The sequence below is a fragment of the Cyprinodon tularosa genome, unplaced genomic scaffold (assembly GCF_016077235.1).
Source record: "Cyprinodon tularosa strain WSP-4 unplaced genomic scaffold, ASM1607723v1 ctg19, whole genome shotgun sequence".
NCBI lineage: Eukaryota > Metazoa > Chordata > Actinopteri > Cyprinodontiformes > Cyprinodontidae > Cyprinodon > Cyprinodon tularosa.
In genome coordinates, this window is record NW_024038678.1 from 2,612,267 (window position 1) to 2,635,458 (window position 23,192).

Consider the following 23,192-nt stretch of genomic DNA (forward strand, 5'->3'; position numbering starts at 1 on the left):
CATGCAGACAGCTGCAACCGAACAAGTTTAATTGCTCAAAGTCCAGTCTAAGATCCAACTGGAATCTTTGGTAAGATTGAAACTCTTTGTTGATGCCCATCGTCTTATCTGTTTTTCAAAGAAGAAGGGATTGAAAAATGTTGGTTAAAAAAAAAATCTATAGATTTTTTGTTCACCCGTTATGTTTCACAAATACTCCATATTTGGTGGTTTATTGCTTAAAATCCAAATAAAATGCAGCAATGTTTGTTACTACGGTGCCTTTGTATAGTACTGCATAATGTCAGCGCTTAGTTTTTATTTCTGCTTATTATTTTTTTGGCAGTTTTGAAGTTGTAATGATTTCCAGATGTTGGACAGTTGTCTTAATTCAACCAGCATGAAAACAAAACGACTCAAAGGGTCGTTATATTGACCAGCGCATCAACTTTGGCATTTCTTTTTTGCCCTTGAATGAATGGCTAGCTCTAAATGTGTGCACACATGTGCAATCCAGCTTTGCTTCTGCTTGAGGGTTTTGTCTGGTGGGATGTTAATAAAATGGATTTGATATGCATTTGCCAAAGACAAGTATCTCCCATCCTCTTCCTACATTTGTTCTTTAACATTCTATCATTCTGCAGGACTTTCAAAGACCCTGCTTAGAGCCGCACCTTATAAGACAATGTTTAGACTCCTTGTAGCTCCACCACCAACAGATGTCTGCAAATGTAAATGCTGAGCAGGGCTAAACTTCAGAGTGACAAAAATCTACGCAACAAATGGTCAGCAAATATCACTGGAAGTAAGTACTCACTTCAGATTTATTGTTACAAAGAGATTTAGGCCACTTTAAAGAAGGAAAGCTGCTTCTGCTGTTTCTGAACCACATCTCTGTTGAGGAAGCGGAGTGTCAGCTACGCGTCTGAGGTGGATTTGTGTGCCTGGATGCATAAAGGAACAAAGTAAGCTGTGGGATCAAAGAGCCGCCTATCGTTAAGGCTTTTACTCACCTCGTGCATAGCTCAAGATTTATTTTTATATCCCCATAAATGCCTCTGCTTCAGCATAAAACATGACTGTGACAGAAGCATTGTTCAATGCTTTCCCCCTTATAACATAATTTATACATACAGACAGGAGAAAAACAAAATGTGTGCCCAGCTAGGAGATGACGTGCCACCGGCAATTTGGTACCATGGTACTAATGACATGAGTAATCAATTAATGTGATGGCAAAAAAGGATGAAGAGAACAGGAAATAAAATGGTTAGTCACTGTGAGAAAACGAGGAATGTACATGTAATAAATTGATTTAATGGGGGGATTTGGAGAAGAAGAAACAACATGAACCAATTAATTCATATAATAAGGAAGTGGAAAAAGACATTTAAATATGGGAGTGCTAAACAGGTGATCATGTTTAGCAGCAGAGGCAGAAGGAACACATGGAGACTGAAACTCTTTATCAGGCATCAGGTTAATCTGAGATTGGGCGGAAAACCCTACAGAGATGTAACAGAAATAATACAAAATGTAAAAAGAACCGATTGAGGGTGATTGGACTGATATTGTAGTAGAAACAATAGAAACCCAAAACCTTACACTCCAGGAATGTGACAAACAGTTGTTTTTACATGTCCTCCACTTATAAATTGAACACTTCTTTTGCTATTTTACCAAACTCAAAAATGTATCCAGGCAACAGCCTAGATAGGTCTTATTGTGATTTTCACACCCATGTCACCAAAATATTGTTTAATTATACTCTCATCTGATGCAGCTGTGTGTTTATGGGGAATATAAATAAGTTTAAATATTTTAGGAACAATCCATTATATCAATGTACACCAATTTAAAACCTGTGGTCACTGTGGAGTGATTTTAGGTCTTTTTATATTATTCATAATTCATCATTACCAGAGCACTTTGATTACAGTTTATAAGAATAAAAACAAATTTCCTCCATAGTATTGCTTAATTTTAATATCAGTTGTATAATTAAAGACTATCAAGACTTATATCAAGCATCCATAAAAAGGGATTTATTAGATGAACACAGACTTTCTTAGCGTCCTAATTTTCTTCTCATGACCATAAACATAGAATCATGTGACAACTTGGTGTCTATAAAAAGAAGAATTGCTCTCTGAAACAACAACCAACACCAATCTATGAATCCATCAGCTTGAAATCTCTGTAGGCCTCTTTATAACACTCTGCTTATGGGAAAATAGTCTGATTGTGAACAGAGTGCATCAGTGGAAAGTGTATTCGTGGGAGATGCAGGTGGCCCTGATTCCCAGGTGGGGCACCAAACCAAGTTATCTTGCTGGGTCTTTTCAGAACCACCTGTTTGGTACTAATGTGATCTGAGACCATAAAGACCAGAGTGTCAGGTCTCCTTTGGCTGTCCAAATCATTACAATACATTGCTACGAAGGAGGCTTGAGCTTCTGACTCAATTGAAAAACAATTGGTTAAGAAATAGTGCGTAACGATGTGGAACAAATTCTATCTTACATACAAGGTGGAAAAAAGCTGGGCTCTGAAAGCCAGTTCACTTCATCATCATCATCATCATCATCATCATCAAGTCGCTCATAAATGAGTTTTTATTAGATATAAGACATAATTCTCTTTGTCTCACTTTTAAAAACTAAAATCAGCTTCTATCTCATCTGGAGTAGATCTCTTAAGGGTGTTCGCCTGATCGGTTCAGATGTTTATTTTCAGGTTGAACAGTCGGCAACAATTGATTGTCCTTCCGAATGCATGCAGTGGAATTTGCCTCCCTCTGTGCTTTGGTCATGGTGTCCTGTTTCAAGCATAGGTTGTTGGATTATCTCTGACTTGTTGTGACAACAGATGGTAAGCTCTGGTGTATACAGTATAAACTCGTCCTAGGACAGTGTGCGGTAAGAAATGTCATCGCCTTACTGTTGTAGAGGGTCTGCTTTCCTTTGCTGATTTAAGATAAATACTGCAGCTTAACGCCTCTGATTACATTTTAATTCATATTTCATAAAGGAGGCTGACACAGCCTTGAAAATATGCAGTGTATGTATTCCTGCAGATAACCCGACTCTATCTTTAGCTCTGCATCTCTTTTCCGCCATCCTTTTGATGATCACAAATTATAAGTATGCACACAAACAGGCACTGGATAGACCACATACCAGCACTCAGCAGACATACTGGTACCAGAAAAGAGATTTTTCTTTTTAACTGCTTGCGTCTAGATTAAACACTACTATCAATACAGATTCAAAATGTGCCTTGATGTGCACGCTGAGCCTGCACGTTATTTTCCCATTATTGATGATGTTATCTGTGAAGGAAACATTCGGGCGCTCTGGTCATGGGTCAAGTGACTTTCCCAGGCCGGAGTGTGTTACCGAACATGAAGCAGACGTGTGTTTGCGCATGCTCGACTTGTTACAGCCAAGGGGAAGTCCGGACACTCCGGGATCAGTTCATGATGTTCAGTCTTAGTTGTGAACTATTGAGGAGAGAAATTACTAACAGGCTCAAGCTTACCACAAGGGGGGTCTGAAAACAAACAGAGAGGCTGCTGATGCAGAGAGGAATGCCTTGAAGGTCAATGACCCCATAAATTTAACTGTACTATACTGCTCAGCTTAATTTGCACCAGGCACAGATAATTGTGTACAGATTGTGCATTCTTAAAGCTTACAACACACAAGTGGCTGAGGCTTTTTACCTAAAGTGTTGCATTAATTCAATTCAATTCGGTTTATTTATATAGCACCAATTCACAATACATGTCAATTCAAGGCACTTTACAGTTCACCAGATAATACAGTCAAATTGATTTAAAGTTTTCTATCTAAGGAAAACCAGTTGATTGCATCGACCCATGGACTTGGATGCAATCCCTCACACTAAGCATGCTTGTAGCGACAGTGGAGAGGAAAAACTCCTTTTTAACAGGAAAAAACCTCCAGCAGAACCAGGGTCAGTGTGAGTGGCCATCTGCAGAGGCCTACTGGGGTTCAAGAAGACAGAAGCAGAGATACACGAAGGTGTCATTCTTGCATCTCACTCCTGGAAGTCATCATCTTAAAATCCCATTATTTATTTCTACTACAAAATAGGGATTTTTGAGCTTTTCTGAAAATTCTTTATCATTTGAGCTGGAACTGTTTTTTGTTGTCATTGCTTCCAGTCTGATCCATTTCTAGGAATATTGGTCCTGAGGTCAAAGGATGACCCTCTGTTAAACGTGAAGTGAATCCTTTAAATCTTTACTACAACAATCCTGGCATATAGGTGTTAATAATTTTTTCTTTGGTTGTAGCCATGAAAATAGAAAAGATAACTGGTATTTATCATACAAGTTTTATACCTTATCTGGACGATGATGCCTCTCATAAGTCCTGTTTGAGATCTTAAGAAGATATTACTTTTAGAAACTGCTCATATGAAATTCAGTCGGGAAAAGATCCTGCAAGATGATAATGTTTAGTTAAACATTAATATTGTTCTATTAACACAATAACAAAACAAATGTTTTTTTTTAAAGATTTAATAGCACTTATTTAAAGTCGAAAGAATGGCAAGAACAGAAAGAAAGGTTGAGATCCAAATTGAAACTAGTGAAAGGCTCAGACATGGCAAACCTGATAAAGTAATTAGTTATGGAAAGGCAGCAAATCCCGACAGATCAGAATAACACTAGAATAAAAAGATTCAGGGTGAAACATCGGCAGTTTCTGACAGGAGGTGACAGACGCAGAAGTAGCCTGAAAACGCAGATAATCAAGAAACTCCTGTAAGCCTGAATTGAGCCGATAAAGAAAAATGTTTTTTCGACCTGAAAACTCCACTGTCTGTCTGCCGATGGGTCCATGTCTGGCCAGATTATTCTGTAAAGACGCCAAACAGATGGACCCAGTATTCAGGCAAGACAGACAGTTGGATAACTTTAAAAGGCATTGATTAGAAAAACTGGCAGACCGGATCTGCAGTAGCAATGACTTGGGCATCTATCACAGGAAACTCAGGTTTAACAGTTCATTTGAGAACGAGGTAGAATCCAGGCCGTGGGTTGCCAACAAGATGCAGTGGGCAAAATACAGTGAAATATCCTAAGTTTTTAAGTGTGGCACTACTTTTACTTTCCAAGTTTTCTATAAAATTTGAGGAAATTGTTAACAATATGAACTGTGCAGAATTAGAGAATAATAGCTGCAAAAAAGTAAAATAAAAGTCAGAGCTGCAGAAAACTGGAGAAATATTGATAAAGACAACTTTAAGACAGAAAATGTGTACCCAAATGTAGGTTAAAGTATAAATGTTTTGCACAGTAATGAAAGAAGTTCATCTCAAATAGAGTAATAGAGTTTTTATAGCTGAATCCTGAGGTTGAGTCACAATTCAGGAATACAGAGTGAGGAAAATTTTATCTTACAGTAACGAGGCTTGGCTCATTTTTTTAAGCAGATCACATCTCATGGCTCCTCAAAAGTTTGAGGAATTTTTCACCTTGCATTGACTCCTATGACACAGAATGTTATCAGTTTTCCTCTGTGACCTCACCCAGGTCAGGTAGAGTTTACTGCTCTGCTAGAGTTTACTGCTGGTACTTAGACCTGGGTGAACTTGACTTGTCTCTCTTTCACCTTCTATGTCTGGTTCTGTTTTTAGATTGGTGCCAATGTGCTGATCTTCCTGTGCACTAACATCATTGGAATTTGTACACACTACCCTGCTGAGGTCTCGCAGAGACAGGCCTTCCAGGAGACGAGAGGATGTATTCAGGCCAGACTGCACCTCAAGAGGGAGAATGTGCAGCAGGTAGATACTCACACCATCCTCCATGTTCCATCAGAGTCTAACAGGGAGGCAGCCGTGTCCAGGTCCTCTAGGAAAACCCGTCACACATATGCGAATAAGCAACGAATGGGATTCTCCATGTGGCAACCTAATTTGTTTGTCTCTGTTTTTTTGAGGTCACAAACACAAATCTCCACTCCTTTCTATTTGACTAATATGTTCCCAGGAGTATGCCAGCCGACATAGTGACTCACACAGTATTTTTAGTGGAAATAATCTTTAAAAAGTCCTTTCTCTCTCAATGTTTTTCTCAACCCCCCCCCCCCCCCCCCCCACCCCACCCCACCCCCCCCATTCCCACCCACCCACCCCCCACCCCCCCCCCCCCCCCCCACCCCCCCAACACACACACACACACACACACACACACACCTCTCGCTCTTTCTCTCTCTCTGGTTCAGGAACGTTTGCTGCTATCAGTTTTGCCGAGGCACGTTGCAATGGAGATGAAGGAAGATATCAACGCAAAGAAGGAAGACATGATGTTTCACAAGATCTACATCCAGAAACATGATAATGTGAGGTAAACCTAGTAATGCACAGAAACACAGACAGTTAACACAGCATTTTTATGGCTTTTATTGAAGAATTTGTTACCTCAAAGAGAAATCTTTTATGCATATTATGTTTAAATGACACTGATATTATCATAACCACAATGTTTTCAGTAGCAAAACATACGCGGTAGACCGTAAGCTTCCTGTTCCTCTGCCCCCAAAATCACACAGCGTTTTCACATCCTAAAAATGAATGACTTTACTAAGAGTGAGAGGTTACTGCGGATCTTCTGTGGCAAATGACCCAGATAAGGAAGTGTGATTTACAGTGCTTAGTGGCCTCATGTTTTGCTTCACTGCTGACCTGCTTAGGTTTAGATATTTATGAATCAATCAATTATCTCAATGTGACCCAAATTAAAACCTGTGGTCATGGTAGAGCAATGTTTAGCTCATTTTATGAAGTCTTAAGGACAGCATCAGGAATTAAATAGGTTGCTTCTAAACCTACTTTTTTTTTCATTTTCACATATCATATTTGACAAAATCATAGAATTAAAATTATAAATATATGAACAGTTAAATTTGTTATTCTAATATTTCTAATATTCTGCTCTTCGAATACTCAATAAGCCCAAGTGGCTGCATGTTTGAAGTGTAATAATACTTGGGCATTTTTCATTTTTTTTTTTGTTTTTCAGTTTAAATAAAATAAGAAAGTTATTGTTCCTCCTTTCCACAATCCTGTATTACTATGTGTGTCTATCACATAATATTTCAGTAATAAATATATGTTACATCAAAACTTTTTCATTAACATGACAAAAAGGCAAGATTTAAAGAAGTATGAATGCTTTACAAAGTATTGTATAAAATGCATATTTCTGCAGGGATGGAAAACATAATACTGAAATAAAAACCACAAGTTCATTTATTATGTACCTGTTCTCCCCTTTGGGGTTGCCACAGAAAGTCATTTCAAATGGACACAGATTTGGCAGTTTTTCCTGCCCTGACCAGGTTTTATAACTGAGTTTCCCATATGAAAGATACAGGAAACTCGGGTGTAAAACCCACTACACAACAGATAGATTTAATTAAATATGGGAACATTACAGCTCAGAATAATTGTTTCTATCGATGTAAGAGACTACTGCCCACACTGAAATGTTAGGGAGACTTGAGTCTCAAATGTTGTTTGTAGGACTCAGATCCCTCCTGGGAACGTCAACATCATGTCTCACCTTAAACAGTAACCATAGCTTTGGTATTGTTTATTCTTGTGCTTCGTTTCTTTAAAGTGTTTGAAAGGCAAAGTCAAGCAGACATGTGGTGACCTAAATCCGGCTGAACGATGAGAGCCATAGCTGAACAAACATCTGCGACTCTTTGTCTTTTCTCTGCTTCATTGGCAGCTGGAGCACACCGCTCCTTCCCTGTGTATTTTATTGATTGATCTAATTCGTACTCTTTTTCTCTTTTATGTTTCTTTCCTCTCTTTCTATTGATTTATCCTCTCTCTTTCTTCACTTTTACTACCTGGCTAACATGGAATGACCTGCAGCATTCTGTTTGCCGACATCGAGGGCTTCACTAGCCTGGCATCTCAGTGCACAGCGCAGGAGCTGGTCATGACGCTGAATGAGCTGTTTGCCCGCTTTGACAAGCTGGCTTCGGTGAGACATCTGAGATGCCTGCTGCTCTAACTTTCAATGCCAACTTTTGAACATATGACTCTAAAGTAGCTAAAAACTCTGTAAACTTCATATGTATGACTGACTCTGACTCTAAAATATATTCTAAATCCCCTTAGTTAGAATATGCATAGACTTCTCAACATTTTTATGAAATAAAAAAAGACCTTTAAGATTTACCCTATTTTTCCAACACTTAAATACCATCAAACTAATCTTAATTACAGACAAATATAAGTTAACTCAATACAATTTTCTAGCATTTATTTGTTAAATTATTTTATAAAGGAAAAACAGGCAACGTAAACCAACTTACTCCTATGAAAATATATAATTCACCCCGTCAGTCTTTGATAAAAGATGATTAATCATATTTTTTTTTTTTTATTTTAGCAGCTTGAATATTTCTAGACAGATTAATAAAAAAAATGAATTTTTCTGAAAAAATTAAATAGGCTTTAAAACCTACAGAAGCCATGCATTGACTTTCTAAAGAAATTCTAGAATGGGGGACATTGGAAAGAGCAATGAAGCTACTGGGACTTCAATGATTCACATACAGTAGAGAAATATTATTAACAAACGGAGAAATAATGCAGAACAGTTTCTAAAGGCTTCTTGCGTCACTTAAGGTCTGTGTTCATGATTTAACAATAGGAAACAGTGAGCCATAGAATCTGTTTGGGAGTTCCAAGGAGAAAACTACTGCAGAACAAAATGAACAGACATTATCATGTGCTTGTCTTTTTATTTTTATTTTTTTGTAGTAATCAAAACTAAATAATAATTTAAACCATTTTATGCAGTAGTTTGGTTGATTAGGTTACTATTTTATCCTAATAACAAAATATTTCCTCTTTTTTTTGCTAAAAATGAAATGTTTTGTCCAAGTTCAAGTGACAAAAAAATGCTGAAAATATAATAGAATAATGAATATTTTACTGGAAGTTGAACATTTGCTGTTATCAAGACCTAACATTCAAGGTTAGATTTGCATTTTGTGCCTTTGCTGAACAGGAGAACCACTGCCTGCGCATAAAAATCCTTGGAGACTGTTACTACTGTGTTTCAGGGCTGCCCGAGCCCAGGGCTGATCATGCCCACTGCTGTGTAGAGATGGGAGTAGACATGATCGAAGCCATCTCGTAAGTGAATATTCCAATCTAACAAACTGAAACATGTTAAAAACATCTCTAAAATGAACTTGGGGTGGACTCCTGTCTTTTTTTACAGTGGTGTCTGTATTTTTTAATGCACAGGCTGGTAAGAGAAGTGACAGGTGTTAATGTGAACATGCGGGTGGGCATTCACAGTGGACGAGTTCACTGTGGGGTGCTGGGCCTGCGCAAGTGGCAGTTTGATGTCTGGTCCAATGATGTGACGCTCGCCAACCAAATGGAGGCCGGGGGGAAAGCAGGGTGAGCACTTCAGGGTCCACCTGCTGCACTGATGGATGATCAGATATTACCTTAGGTCATCTCTGACTCTAAAAACTTGTTTCTGCAGACGCATTCATATTACCAAAGCCACTTTGCAGTACCTTAACGGGGATTATGAGGTAGAGCCAGGACATGGAGGGGAGAGGAACGCTTACCTGAAGGAAAACAACATTGAAACCTTCTTGGTGCTCGGCTGCAGCCAAAAAAGAGTAAGTGCATGGCAGAATACACACGTTCCTGTTTATCAGCGTGACTCCTTTTGAAATACCACACTAGTGCCATGTATTTCACACAAACAGCTGAAGGGTTTGTCACCTGGTTTGAGGGTATTGTTTTTTACGCTCAGAAAGAAGAGAAAGCCATGATGGCCAAAATGCAACGAACACGTGCAAATTCTGCAGAGGGACAGTTGCCTCATTGGGTGTCTGATAGAGCTTTCTCCAGAAGCAAGGAATCCAAAGTCTACAAGAAAATGGTGAGATTCCCACTAAACACTTTGTCATGTTAATTTTTTTTTGCTGGTTTACAAAAATTTTATATACTGGTTTGTTTTTGATTCAGATATTTTATGCACCCCACAATGGAGCTATATTTGATCTGAAATGCTTTGTTGTAAAGAGAAAGATTGTGCTGGTATCTAACATAGTGAAAGATTATAGACCTGAGCATGTTTTTTATTAGTTCCAGCATGCACACTTTTAGCAAACCCTGTAAGGGCAGTATTGGTGGCTGCTGTTCATAGTTGGAAACATTTTTGACAGAAACAAGCAACTGTACCTCTTGTTTTTTTTCTGCTAAGATAAAATTATGTCAAATGCTAAAATGGTTGAATATCTGACCAACCCTACTTAAAACTTTAATTTCTGTAAAGAACTTCTGATTTAAAAGCCACAAGCAGTTGTTTCAGAAAATGAAAACACACAAATAAAGGTTCTGTAAATACATTTTAGGATCAAAAGAGTGAGAAAGGCTTGCTGGGCCTTCTGTGCATAAAAGAGCCTCTGGAATTGTAGAAAAGAAATTGAATCATTCCTATCAAACAAACAAAAATCATGAAAGATCTCCAGGGGAGCTTCCTGGTCCTTCAGCATTTCTCCTTCACCACTCTCCTTAATCTTTGTCTCATTTCCTTTTTATTCTTGCATTCTTTCTCTTTCGTCCTCCTACTCTGTTCTTTCTATCTCAGAGGGTCTGAGCCCTTGGGGCAAAGAGGGTGTAATTTGAAGCCTTTGAGCATTAATTAAAACATCAGTCTGGCTCAGAGGGATTAACTGTGCTGATGTCTGACTCTGTCTATTTTTCAGTTTAAATGTAGCTGCACATTGACTTGTCCCCTTCATTTCAGTCAATATTTTGAGATTTTTTTCTGTCTTCTTTATGATCTTCTTTTTTATGTCTTTTTCCCAGGGCATTGATGCAGCATCAAGCAAAGAAAAGTGAGTATTTTTGTTCCATCTTTTGTTGCTGGGGCAGCTTGTGTTATAAGAGTTTTCTGGCTGACTGTCAGTGTAGATCTTTCACTCGGGTGCCTACTGTTAGTTTTATTTAGTCAGAACCAGCAAAGCACTAATGCCATACTAGATCTTGTTCTTCCTGCCTGTCATAACACAGGTCGATTCTCTCAAAAACACATTTTTGCTGATACAATCAGACCTTAAAGTGACATACTGCTGCATTTGTTGCAACCATCAGTACCTCTAGGACTTTAAAGTTCATAACCCACCCAGTTTCTCCGGTTATTTAAAACAAAGAAGACTTGTATTTAGCTAACGAGGAAGATTTATTTTTATAGTTCTTTAAAGATGGGAAATAAAACTCATAAAAGTTTACTAAAGGTTATTAAAGAAATAGGTAATCTCAGTCAACTTCCATTTGCCATTTGGTGAAGTAGTTTACATATTAAGACATACAGAAATTATTGTCTAAAGCTCCATCAAAGGTATAGAGGAGGATTTTCAAGAATTTTTGAAAAGACCCTCCCTCTTCACTTTAAAAAAAAATGCACATTCAACAACCCTGTACCCGCTCCCGAGAGGGAATGCCTATTAAACGTGTGCAAGAGCGTGCATGCAGGACGGCTTTACGTAAACATATCACCAGAATGATTGACAATTAAGAGGACCACTTATTTAGATGATTTACTCACAAAAAGAACATCCTCCTCTATACCTTTAACACAGAATTAGTTTTACCTAAGGACCTCATGTATTAAAATAACCCCCCAAGGACATCCAGGACAGATCCACCCTTCCAGGACAGATTTATCATTTTAACATGCAACTAATATGGTGAAAAGAAAGGGAACTAAATTTAGCCAATCCTAAAATTATTCCCTTGTAATTGTGTTCAAGGTTTTTAATTACATGCATTGTCATTCAGCCAAATAAAAATAGCTTCAAATACATCCATCTATTTTCTGACACGCTTTATCCCTGCTGGGGTCGCAAGGGGTGCTGGTGCCTATCCCCAGCTGTCTATGGGCGAGAGGCGGGCTCCACCCTGAAGAGATTGCCAGTCCATTGCAGGGCAACACAGAGACAAACAACCATTCAAACACACTCACACCTAAGGAGAATTTAAAGAAGCCAATTAACCTAACAATCATGTTTTTGGACTTGTTTTTGGACTGTGGGAGGAAGCTTAAGTACTCGGAGAGAACCCACGCATGCTCAGGAAGAACATGCAAACTCCATGCAGAAAGACCCCAGGTTGGGAATCGAACCCACAACCTTCTTGGTGCAAGGCAGCAGTGCTACCCACTGCTCGTACAGGCAGCCCCTAATCTAACTTACAGAACATTCAACATTAAACCTAAGAGATACTTGATAACTGGTTGTTATAGCTATCCTCGATGATTGTTCTTTTTGTCTTACTAAAGACTCTAGTGCTATTCAAGTCAGAATTCATATAAAGCGATTAATCAGTAGCGGCCTGGATGTCAGAATAAGATTATACTACTTTAATATTTGGAGAAATATTTATTTTGGATGAAAAAATGTTAACATTTTCTATACAGTAAAATCTGGCTGGTTAGGTTAAGTGTGCAAAACCTAGGTAAGGTAATATATCTGTTCATGCCACAAATTTCTTTTATAGCCGCTGTACTCAGGAAACTCTGAACCCTGAGGATGAGGTGGATGACTTCCTTGGACGAGCCATTGATGCACGAAGCATTGACCAGCTGAGGAAAGATCACGTTAAAAGGTTTCTGCTCACATTTCAGACAGCTGAACTAGAGAAAAAGGTTGGTTTTCCCAGTTTTTTTTAGTAAAAGAGTCATAATTATTTCTTATCAAGCGTGATCATAAAAGTTGTTAAGTTTTAATTTATTTTGATTTTGTGGGGGGATTGGGTTCTCAGTACTCAAAAAAAGTTGATGATCGTCTTGGGAGCTACGTGGCCTGTACCCTCCTTGTGTTCCTTTGCATCTGTTTCATTCAGATGATAATTTTTCCAAAGTAAGTAACCCTTATTGTATTTTGCATATATCATCAATTATTGTCAGGAGATGTTCCCAATTAGATTATGAGCGGTTAGTATGAACTTTGCATCCTAATAAGCAGCTTTTTTTCCTCTTCCACAGAACAACACTTATGCTTGGTCTTTACTTTAGCATCCTCATCGTACTTGCCAGCATCCTCTTCGTCTGTGCCATCTATTCCTGCCTCAAAGTAGGAGACCAAGCCTTTCACCACTTCTTCCTGCAGATATCTCAAGATAAGACTGCTTATTACATGGCATAACTCATAAAATTAACTTCCTCTTATCTGATCTTGCTCTCTATATCAAAGTGCTTCCCAGCTGCCTTACAGACACTCACCAAGAAAATAATCCAGTCTCGGACAAACAGTACGCTGGTGGCCGCCTTCACCATCCTCCTCCTCTTCATCTCTTCTTTTGCTAATATGGTAGGCATCATGGGTCTTTGTTGAGTCACACAAACCTGTTATTTCAAAAACTCCAACACTATAAATAAGCAGCTGTGTGGTTTTAGTGTTGGTCTTATTGTCCTTAAAACTGTTAGGCATTTATTTAAATGTGTATCTAATTCAATTTCTGAGACATTCAGGACCGTTCTGGCTTTACAAACTAGATTAGCAGGTGTAAGGGGCTCTGAAATTATGGATATCTGTTTTTAATCATATATACCACTGTAACCGGGGGTAGAATTGGGTCAGGGCCCTTCAGGGATCTGCTCTGACGAATATTCTTTTTCACTATGGTTCTTTAAGCTCAGACTTCAAAGCACGCTGCTTCTCAAACTCTAAGACTAAAAAATAATATGTTTCTAGGATTCACAATAAAAACATCACAAGTTTGATCTAATTTAATTGAAAACATAATAAATAAACTCTTTGGTCCCAATGGGATAGAATAAAGCAGTAGGCCTACAGAGAGTTGGATGAAAATGTCTTAATAAAACAGGTGCTCTGTCCCCCTGTAATGGGGTGGGGGTTGCGATAATAGCAGGAAGGAATCAACTTGATTGCTGAATTATAGGTTTTTGAAAGCTGAAATCTGAGGTCAACCCCTCTGTTTAAGGTTTGTTTTTCTTTCTTAACATAGATGGCTTCCTTCACACCCCTCTCCAACCACTTATCCTCTCTGTCCAAAATGTGAACATTCAAAACCCCCGCCCCATTACAGGGGGACAGAGCACCTTGCCTCTTCAGCCAGGCCAACAATTCCCTTTAATGACCACACTTTTCTAGCCTGACGTAGTCCGACTCAATTCTAGTCAGAATATGAGTCTGATACTGCTCCATAGAGCTGTGATTATGGGGCGTGTTTCGAACGAACCAGGAAAACAAATGCCTCTGCACTCAATTGGATAGACCTACAACCAATAAAAGCAACGGAGTGCGTGACGTATGTTAAGCGAGGCATAGTTGTTGTCCACAAAAATCAAAGCGTGCAGTTTCACGCCTAGAATAAGAAGATGAGACTTGATCGCGTTTCTCTGTTCCTCTTTTAAAATTAATTTGCTGTCGATATCTTCTAGAACAGACCTAATAGCAGAATCTACTCACCCAAACTCTCCAGCGGCAGCCATTATTGTTGTCACCCTAGCGCGCTTTGGTCACGTGGTTGATTACGTTACTGTTGGTCATCTGTCCATCATCGTATAAAGTCCGCCCTGACAATTTGATTGGATCGCCTGACAGTGGGCGATAATACTCGCGCTACTATGGAGCAGAGCCAGACCGAACTTCCCCGAACCCAAACCTTGTGGGCGGGACTAAGTTCTGACTGGCACCCAGGCTAACACTTTTCAGGGACATAGACAGGTTTCGGGTATTATAGGCTAAGAAAGAAACAAAATGACCCCCATTCTCCCCCTCGTCAGGTTCAGTCTGCATGTTTCTAAGTCAAAACAAGGCTTTGCTTTGTTCCACTATACAAAGCCTTGAACTCAACACTATATCTGACGTTTTAAATTGAAAAAGCTTCCTGGATGGGAAGGGAAATGTCTTCAAGTTTGGAAACAAAGTCCAGTGGTTTTTTTTTACTTTTTTGGTTCTAAATGGGCAGAATTAGACAGGAAGCACACAGAAAGGTGGGTGAAAATGTCTTGAATATAAAATATGGGGCTTTAGTAAAATACTAAGACCATAACTTCATCTTAGCTCACTTTAATAACTTTAATAATCTTGTAACTTAAATTAAGTATTCAAGAAAGGTTTAATCCACTAGTAATCAAATTAGACCTATGTACGTTCAAAATAAGCAGTAAAGCAAATAAGCCTTCCTGCTTTATCTGACAGATGAAAATAATATAAGTTATTATCTATGACACTTTTGTTATGTTCTTTGCAGACTAACAAGAGAGTGAGCTTGGAGACACATTTTATTATCAGCTTTACACTTGTTGTATTTAGAATGATCTTTATTGGTATTCAGAACAGACACACCTCAACTTTGATTTATTTCCAGCTTGTCAGATAATATTAATTATCTTTGTATGCTGTCCAATGAAACACTTCTATCGTAAACCACAAAGCTCCCTAACTCTCCGCACCTCACGTGCTCACAAACAAACACACACTGAAACTCACACATTACGTTCCTAATTTTAACACACAATGATAGCATGAGTTTTCTATTTTTTTTTTTTTTTTTTTTTTTTTTTTTTTTTTTTTTTTAGGAAGCCATGTTTTTATGTACAGTTTATGGACATGGACATGGTTTTGCTTTGTATTTTCTAATCAATGTTTATAATCAATAAAATTACCAGAATATCTATGATATCTAAATCTGATTAGTATGCCTGATTAGTATGCTTTTTATGCTTATTAACAGAGTAAGACACTAAAGTAATTTATTGAACAATTTTTACTGAATAACAAAATAGGTGCAAGGACTGGCCATCATATATCTTTATGAATAGTTTTTATTGAGTTATAATGATTAGCAAATAACTCCTACTTTTGTTCTGAGGGATAACTACAGTACTTAAGACCTCTTCTTTTGCCTACTTTTGTCTACTGAATGCCAAATCATTAGATTTTGAGTAAAAAGATGCTGTCGACTCCTTTTTGTCTGATTTTGATGCAGTTTTTGTTTTTAAATTATTTTTCTCCTCAAAATAGTTTTTAGGTCATAATGTGAATGACTCACAAGTGATAGTCAAATCATTACATTAAACTTGACCAATTATGAATATTTTTATTCCATTTTAATTCATTTACTTTCGTTAACCTTTAAAATGGAGAAAACCAACATTTATTTTCATTCTCCATTAGAAGAAAATAATTAAATTTATTGTTAGCACCTAGGAAACCACCTCTACCAAAAGTAAAACTGCTGTCATTCTCATCCCTGGTTAAGCCAAAAGCAAAGTCAGATGCAGTTACCTCGTTTTAACCTTAAGACGGCACCATGCAGACAAAAGAGCTGGATTTCAACAAATGTGGAGAACAATGTCAAGATAAGGTCCAGGACATGTAGACAACACTATTAGAAATCTATTTATAACGTTAATCAGGGGGAGTCGAGCCCCACTCCCACAGACTGTCACTCTGGGTCCCATATTGTTCCCCGGGCGCCTCACGATGGCAGCCCACTGCTCCCCAAGCGGATGGGTTAAATGCAGAGGTAAATTTAAATAAAGTTAACTTGAATTAATCAATAAAAAAAAAGCTGATTTAGGGTTAAGTATTTCCCTTAAATGAACCAGTAATATTTAAAATTGAATGTATTGTTAATTTATATTTACTGTTCTTCAATTAAATAGAATTAAGGAAAAAACTAATTTGATTTACTTTTTTGATGTCCAACTATTTATTTTTTACATATCTAAGCTTTTATCTGTACTTGTCTCTACATGCTCTGTATTAAAGATAAATTGTGGAGGAAAGCTTGAACATGGGACCACTACTGATACATAACCTAAAACTTACCTCAAATAAATGTATACATTGATATTAAACATTGAGCATTTTCATCCAGTGCTTCCTGACCTATAAGCTATTCATTTTACTAACTTAAATGCTGAAAGATGAAAAATCTTATTGTTCATGTTCCTCCTTTAAAAGATAAATGTCTTCTGTCTTTGCCAGTTTACCTGCAGTAGAGAGAAACTGCAGGATTGTGTATCAAAAGAACTGAACACAACAATGACTGTCTGCCTGCTGCACAACCTCACCAGAACAGCAGAGGATGGTCTGACTCTGTGCTCCACTCAGGCGATGCAGTGCCATTTCCCTGAGGTTGGTCTACACTCAGGATGAGTTCAGATGTTTGTTAATAAAATTTCAAGGTTTAAATTGAGTGTAAATATCTGGCTAAAGCGCTCCTCCTTTTCTCTTACTGTCCTCTGCAGTACTTCGGCTACAGCGTACTGCTGGCCCTGCTGGCCTGCTCTGTGTTCCTGCACATCAGCAGCATCGGGAAGCTGGCTCTGATGCTGCTCATCCAGCTTATTTTCCTCCTGCTGGTGGAGTGGCCTCAGGCGACCCTGTTTGACAACGCTGACCTCCTGGTCGTTGCCAACACTCTGTAAGTCTGTCACTAGATTCCTAAGCAAGCTCATTCAAACAATTTTTACTTAAACAGTTCAACTTGTGTCACTACACCACAGTGTTGTTCTGAATCAACCTACTTTCTTTTTTTTTTCAAAGGTTTTGAATGTAGTAGACCTATTTTTGTCTGCTGGGTCCTATTTCTGAATATGTTCTCATTTTAACCACAGGCAATTACCACCTGTTAACGATTCCCTGCAACAGTAAGATGCCTTTTGTGTTTTGCTCTTTTGTATTTAAGTAGGCTCCTGTATTTGTTGGGTTGACTCTCTCTCTTGTCCTTTTCCAGATCTGGTTTCAATGAAACAGCAGAACACTGGTAAGATGCTTCCATCTGTGGAAAATTCACTGTGCCAGTCAGAAGTTTACATACAGCAACATCCTTGTTATAGTATAATCTTGACAGTGGCACAAAAATAGCCTGATGCTACTTTGACCATCCCAGGCAGTTCTTTAAGGGCCCTTAGGTTTGAAAGCCTCACATTGACTCCTACCAGCATTTTTCTTGTGAGATGGTTCCATAGCATAATACTGCAACAACCATGTATGACAGTTACTGTAATCTATTTTAAAGCTTCTGCTTTCAGTTTTTTTCAATAAGATTATTGAAATGATTTTTGCTCATGGCAAAAAAATCCTAATTTATCTGAAACTTGCTTCAAAAAATGCAAGAGAATATTGTGCAATTGAACTTGTTGTTTGATTTAAACCACATGCAGAATATTTACAACCAGGACCACAATCGTTCAAATGCAGCCCTGAAAGCCTAAAATCACAGCTATTTATGCATGTGATAGATTAATGTGAAGTTTTGACAGGCATCTCACATTTTGGAAAATAATTATTTTATCATTGTGTTAATTTTTCAGCCTGGAGAATGTGCCCAAGGTGCCCCTGAGGGTCATGATCCCGATAATCCTTTTGGTTTTTGTTCTGGCTCTCTATTTGCACGGGCAACAGGTGGAGTCTACTGCACGTCTCGATTTCCTCTGGAAGCTGCAGGTAAATTACTTTCACTTATTCACTGAAAGCAGAAGCAAAATTTTTTCCCAAGCCTGCAAAGGTCTTGTTTTCACCACAGATGTTTTGCCTCTATGTAGAACAGAGCTAAAGGTTAGTTATGAACGATGTGTTTATGTGTCAGAAGGTTCACAACTGAAACTAGGGGAAATTTAAGCTCATCATAAGTTTTTAGTCAAGCCTCTGTAATCTGTTAAAATATCCTAAACAATCAAATGAAGACATAGGAAGGTTTTGATTTCTCATCTGTCTCTCCTCAGGCCACAGATGAAAAGGAGGAGATGGAAGAGTTGCAGGCGTATAACCGGCGCCTGCTGCACAACATCCTACCCAAGGACGTGGCTGCCCACTTTCTGGCAAGGGAGCGACGGAATGATGAGTTGTACTATCAGTCGTGTGAGTGCGTTGCTGTTATGTTTGCCTCTATCAGCAACTTCTCTGAGTTTTACGTGGAGTTAGAAGCAAACAACGAGGGGGTGGAGTGTCTCCGGCTGCTTAACGAGATCATCGCCGACTTTGACGAGGTAAATATGAACCAAGTTGTGCAACCAAATCATGCTAAAAAACAGGATTTAATCCTAATGACTGCAAGAACTTTGCTATCTTTTATTTTTATTGACCTCTTTGCATGTTCTAGTAAACTTTAAGCAATAGCCTGTTTCCTCTCCTCATGTATGCTTTGAAACCCATCTCCAGATAATCAGTGAAGAAAGGTTCCGACAGCTGGAGAAAATCAAAACCATTGGCTCCACCTACATGGCAGCCTCTGGGCTCAATGACACCACCTACGACAGAGAGGGCCGTTCACACATCCTGGCTCTGGCTGACTATGCCATGAGGCTTAGAGAGCAAATGAAGTACATCAATGAGCATTCCTTCAATAACTTCCAGATGAAGATAGGTAAAGTTAGAAACTGAAGGAAATTACTCCAGAAAAATCAATTGATATATTTTTTTTGCATTAAATTTGCTGCAGGAAACTTGTTGAAAAACTAGTTTGTCAAAAGCAACTTTAATATAATGTTTGGTTAATCACTAACTGGATGATTCCTTCGCAGGGTTGAACATGGGGCCAGTTGTGGCCGGTGTGATTGGAGCCAGGAAACCCCAGTATGACATCTGGGGAAACACTGTCAATGTGGCCAGCCGAATGGACAGCACAGGAGTACCGGACTTCATCCAGGTACATCAGCACTAGACTGTCTTCAGAAACCACTCCAGCTAGTTTTATGCCACATTCTATGGTTTTGGTTTTGTTTGGATCATTTGCACTTTAAAGACAGGATAAAATGACAAAATTCCAAAAGAAAAAAGTGTTGATGAAAATACCCTATTTCTTTATAATAGTTGTCACCATGTCCACATTGAGATTCATGAGTAAATGCCAATAAGGCGACTTAGTCTTAAATGACGAACAAGGCAGACATAGACTTAATTATATTATAATCAACTCTGATAAGATTCCTAAAAACTAAATTTAGATTACAGGAAAACAGTTTTCTTTGGGTGTTGGGGGCTGACTTAAAAAGTTAGGTGTTCTCTTCCAGCTCTCTACCCTGACATATTTTTCTGAAGTCTTGGGAAAGTGACTTAAACCCAAGTTGCCTACCAGTATCTGTATAGATTTAAGACAGCATGATTGGAAAAGTGCTATATAAGTTCAGTCTGCTAAAATGCTCTAACCACTCATAACCTAAAACATTATTAAATTAGTATAAACAAGCACTCCTAAAGTGCCTCAAGGTTACATTGGGTGTTAATGGTTCTTTATAAAAAGGGTAAAAAGATACATACAGTTTTGAGTAAACTTGCATCTTTTCCAACAGTTTCCTGTTGAGCAGATTGTGTCTGTGCTAATATTTACTACACATTTCATTATGTCTTGTCAATAGTTTTGTTTTTTAACATATTTCAGTACAGTTAATTGCGTGCTTACAACACTTGCAGAAAAAGTAGTTCTCCTGCTTCAATATCTTTCTTTAGATAAGTCTTTAAATCTGTTGCTCTTGGAGCTGTGTGTGGATCCATGGACACATCTGTCAGAGATCAATGATTAGATGATTAGATGGTAAGTAATTAGTGAAAGAGTTAGCAAACTTATCCTAGCAATCTTGGGATAAATTCCTAAAGGAGACAGGTCATAATTACAGCTGGATTCTGGTTTTCCATGATCCTCCCTTGCATTAGTGCCCTCAACCCCTTTTAATCTAAATTCAGGGAGTGTCTAAAATATTCCACCGAGAAAAGAGAAACTATTTAAAAAAAACATGACCATTTTTTTTTTTCTAATTTCCATAATGTAAACATCTGGGACGTGGCCATATGTGGTGATGTAAACAGTTATCAAACAGCAGACTTTGTTTTAATGCTGGGTAAAGAAGTAAAATCTGAAGCCTAATGTACCCCACTGATTATTAAAGATGTTTTACAGTATATAAGATGTTTTCACATCAGACTTTACCAAACTTTAATAATTCTTTGATAAATTCTAATATTAAAGCTTAAAGATGACTGTTAGTATGGTTAAATGATGAATTACTCCTATAGAATACTACTGTAATAAGTTAGTATGATAAAGTTTAACATGTTGTACATCAGAATGCATCAAACCGACAAACAAAGGTGTAATCTATTGCAGCAATTTATTTTGACCATATAACACATCTCTAATTATAAACTGGGATTCAACCTAATTTAAAAACTTGGACTTTAAGTCTTAAAGAGGTAAACTAAATAGGCTTGACAAAATCACTGAGTTCCACTGTTTCTGAATTACTGTTAAAAAGTTTATTAATTTCTCTGATAAAAAAGAACAACACAGGTCTTAAAATACACTGTAAATATTAGCAGTTTTGGTTCAAGTTGAAAGCAATATTATTTTAAAGCCTGAGTTAAGTTTCAAGTGTTTTTCTGGCTTCATAATGTCTAAAGTCACAAATGTGTGTTATATGACAGAAGTCCACACCACTGGCATAAGGCTCGGCTCTGAAGGTTGCTCCAAAACAAATGTGGGTCACATGTGCTCATTCATATGCAAATCATTATGAAAATTACATCTACCTTAGTTTTTGTTTTTTTGTTTTCCTAACACAAGACTTGCTTGCGGAATTAATAGAGTTTATGATCAATGTGAACAACTCAGAGGAGATAACAATATCTGCTAAAAAAAAATGTGAGGCATTTGCAACAGTGTCATCTTGCAAGAATCCCAGTTAGTGCCAGAGAGGCCGTGTTCCAGCAGATATGCTCCTCTGATGTCCCTTTGGGAGCAGGCAGAAAGCTAAATTTAAATTTCCCCTGGAGACAAAGCCTCTGCCGTGGACCGGGATCAACGTCATAATCATTAACATATAGCAGATGTTGAGACATAACCTCAAATGTTTCATGGACATGTAGAGCTGAAGACTGCAGTGGATTGGTTACAGGAAAGAGCATTGCTACCATCTGTAGGAGAGTTTGTGCTACTGCAGGTATTAAATGTTCATGAAAGTCCACTGCTAAAAGAAAAGAAAATCTCATTAAACAAATATAACTGGCTATTCCCTAATAACATCCTTAGATTTCATCCAGGGAGAAAACCAAAAGAATTATCCCCAAATAGGTGGAAACCATCCATCTGTTTTTGTTATATTGAATTCAAAAAGTGTGTAATTATTTAATCATTATTTGTGATTAAGCAACAATAATTAAAGGTTTCAGAAATAAATGCAAACAATCCATTTGAAAATGTATGCATAAATATTATTTTCAGCATCTTAAAAAAATACAACTAAAACCTCTTCACAAAACTACATTTATTAGGCTTTCATGTATTAGAAAAACCCAAAGTGAAGTACCACTCTAAAGGGAAGGACACCGGAACTTTAAAAATGTATACATAAAAAGATTTAAATAAAGGGGTGGATTTGTGTCAAACCAATGTTACTGGGAAAAAAAATCAATTAACGTTAGAAGTTGCATAATTAGTAAATAGAGTCCACCTGAGTAATTTAATGTCAGTATAAATCCATCTGCTCTGTGAAGACCTCAGAGATTTGTTTGTAAAGGCTAGAGAACAAGGCCAAGGATTACAGGTAAAAAGGAAGTTTTGTAGACTTTATTGCAAAGTTAGGATAAAAAACAAACTCTATAAACATTCAAACATCTCACAGAGCTCTGTTCAAATCATTATCTAAACATGGACGAACTATTGGATAAACGTAGATTTACTGTGACATGGCTGTCCACCAAACCCAGGGTTCTGCCCATGTTCAACCCTTGAAAAAAATGTTGATGCATCCCCTCTCTAATAAATCACATGGTTATGAGCAATTTAGGTGTGTTAAAAAAGGAATGCATCTAAAATTTGCTGGTTAGCATGTCTCAGCGACTGGATTTGGGATCCCTTGACCTAAACTGACAGGTCAGAGTAGAAGAGCATAATCTGGAGAACCAGTCAATAGTAACTCAGAAAGAGTGGCATAGATCCACATGCTCTTAAAGTTGCACATCTAAAATAAGTTTTCCTCTATTAATTGTAGTGTCTATAGGCTTCTTTAGTCAATCAAGGGGAGACTGATTTTTTTGTGTTCTCTGGGCATGCAAGTTGTTATGAGGCGCTGCATGCTTCTGTTCATCTCCCTACATTGTTGAGTCTCCATCGCCATTGACGCACTAGCGAGAGAACAAGGATGACTGTTTTAG

The 23,192-nt window shown here is 37.9% G+C and overlaps 1 protein-coding gene across 1 annotated transcript in view; it reads left to right on the forward strand.

Annotated features, from left to right (window-relative positions):
• The window catches only part of LOC119782213 (adenylate cyclase type 6-like), a 48,542-nt gene that overhangs the window by 22,657 nt on the left and 2,693 nt on the right, over positions 1–23,192 (forward strand). The window contains exons 4-23 of the mRNA XM_038283083.1: positions 5,650–5,799; positions 6,240–6,361; positions 7,900–8,011; positions 9,047–9,174; positions 9,289–9,447; positions 9,536–9,677; positions 9,815–9,943; positions 10,876–10,904; positions 12,565–12,712; positions 12,829–12,926; positions 13,052–13,139; positions 13,260–13,376; positions 17,028–17,177; positions 17,291–17,466; positions 17,660–17,692; positions 17,779–17,808; positions 18,359–18,491; positions 18,770–19,033; positions 19,206–19,410; positions 19,568–19,692. Coding sequence (XP_038139011.1) covers positions 5,650–5,799; positions 6,240–6,361; positions 7,900–8,011; positions 9,047–9,174; positions 9,289–9,447; positions 9,536–9,677; positions 9,815–9,943; positions 10,876–10,904; positions 12,565–12,712; positions 12,829–12,926; positions 13,052–13,139; positions 13,260–13,376; positions 17,028–17,177; positions 17,291–17,466; positions 17,660–17,692; positions 17,779–17,808; positions 18,359–18,491; positions 18,770–19,033; positions 19,206–19,410; positions 19,568–19,692 — 2,538 coding nt within the window. The remainder of the gene's footprint in view (positions 1–5,649; positions 5,800–6,239; positions 6,362–7,899; positions 8,012–9,046; positions 9,175–9,288; positions 9,448–9,535; positions 9,678–9,814; positions 9,944–10,875; positions 10,905–12,564; positions 12,713–12,828; positions 12,927–13,051; positions 13,140–13,259; positions 13,377–17,027; positions 17,178–17,290; positions 17,467–17,659; positions 17,693–17,778; positions 17,809–18,358; positions 18,492–18,769; positions 19,034–19,205; positions 19,411–19,567; positions 19,693–23,192) is intronic.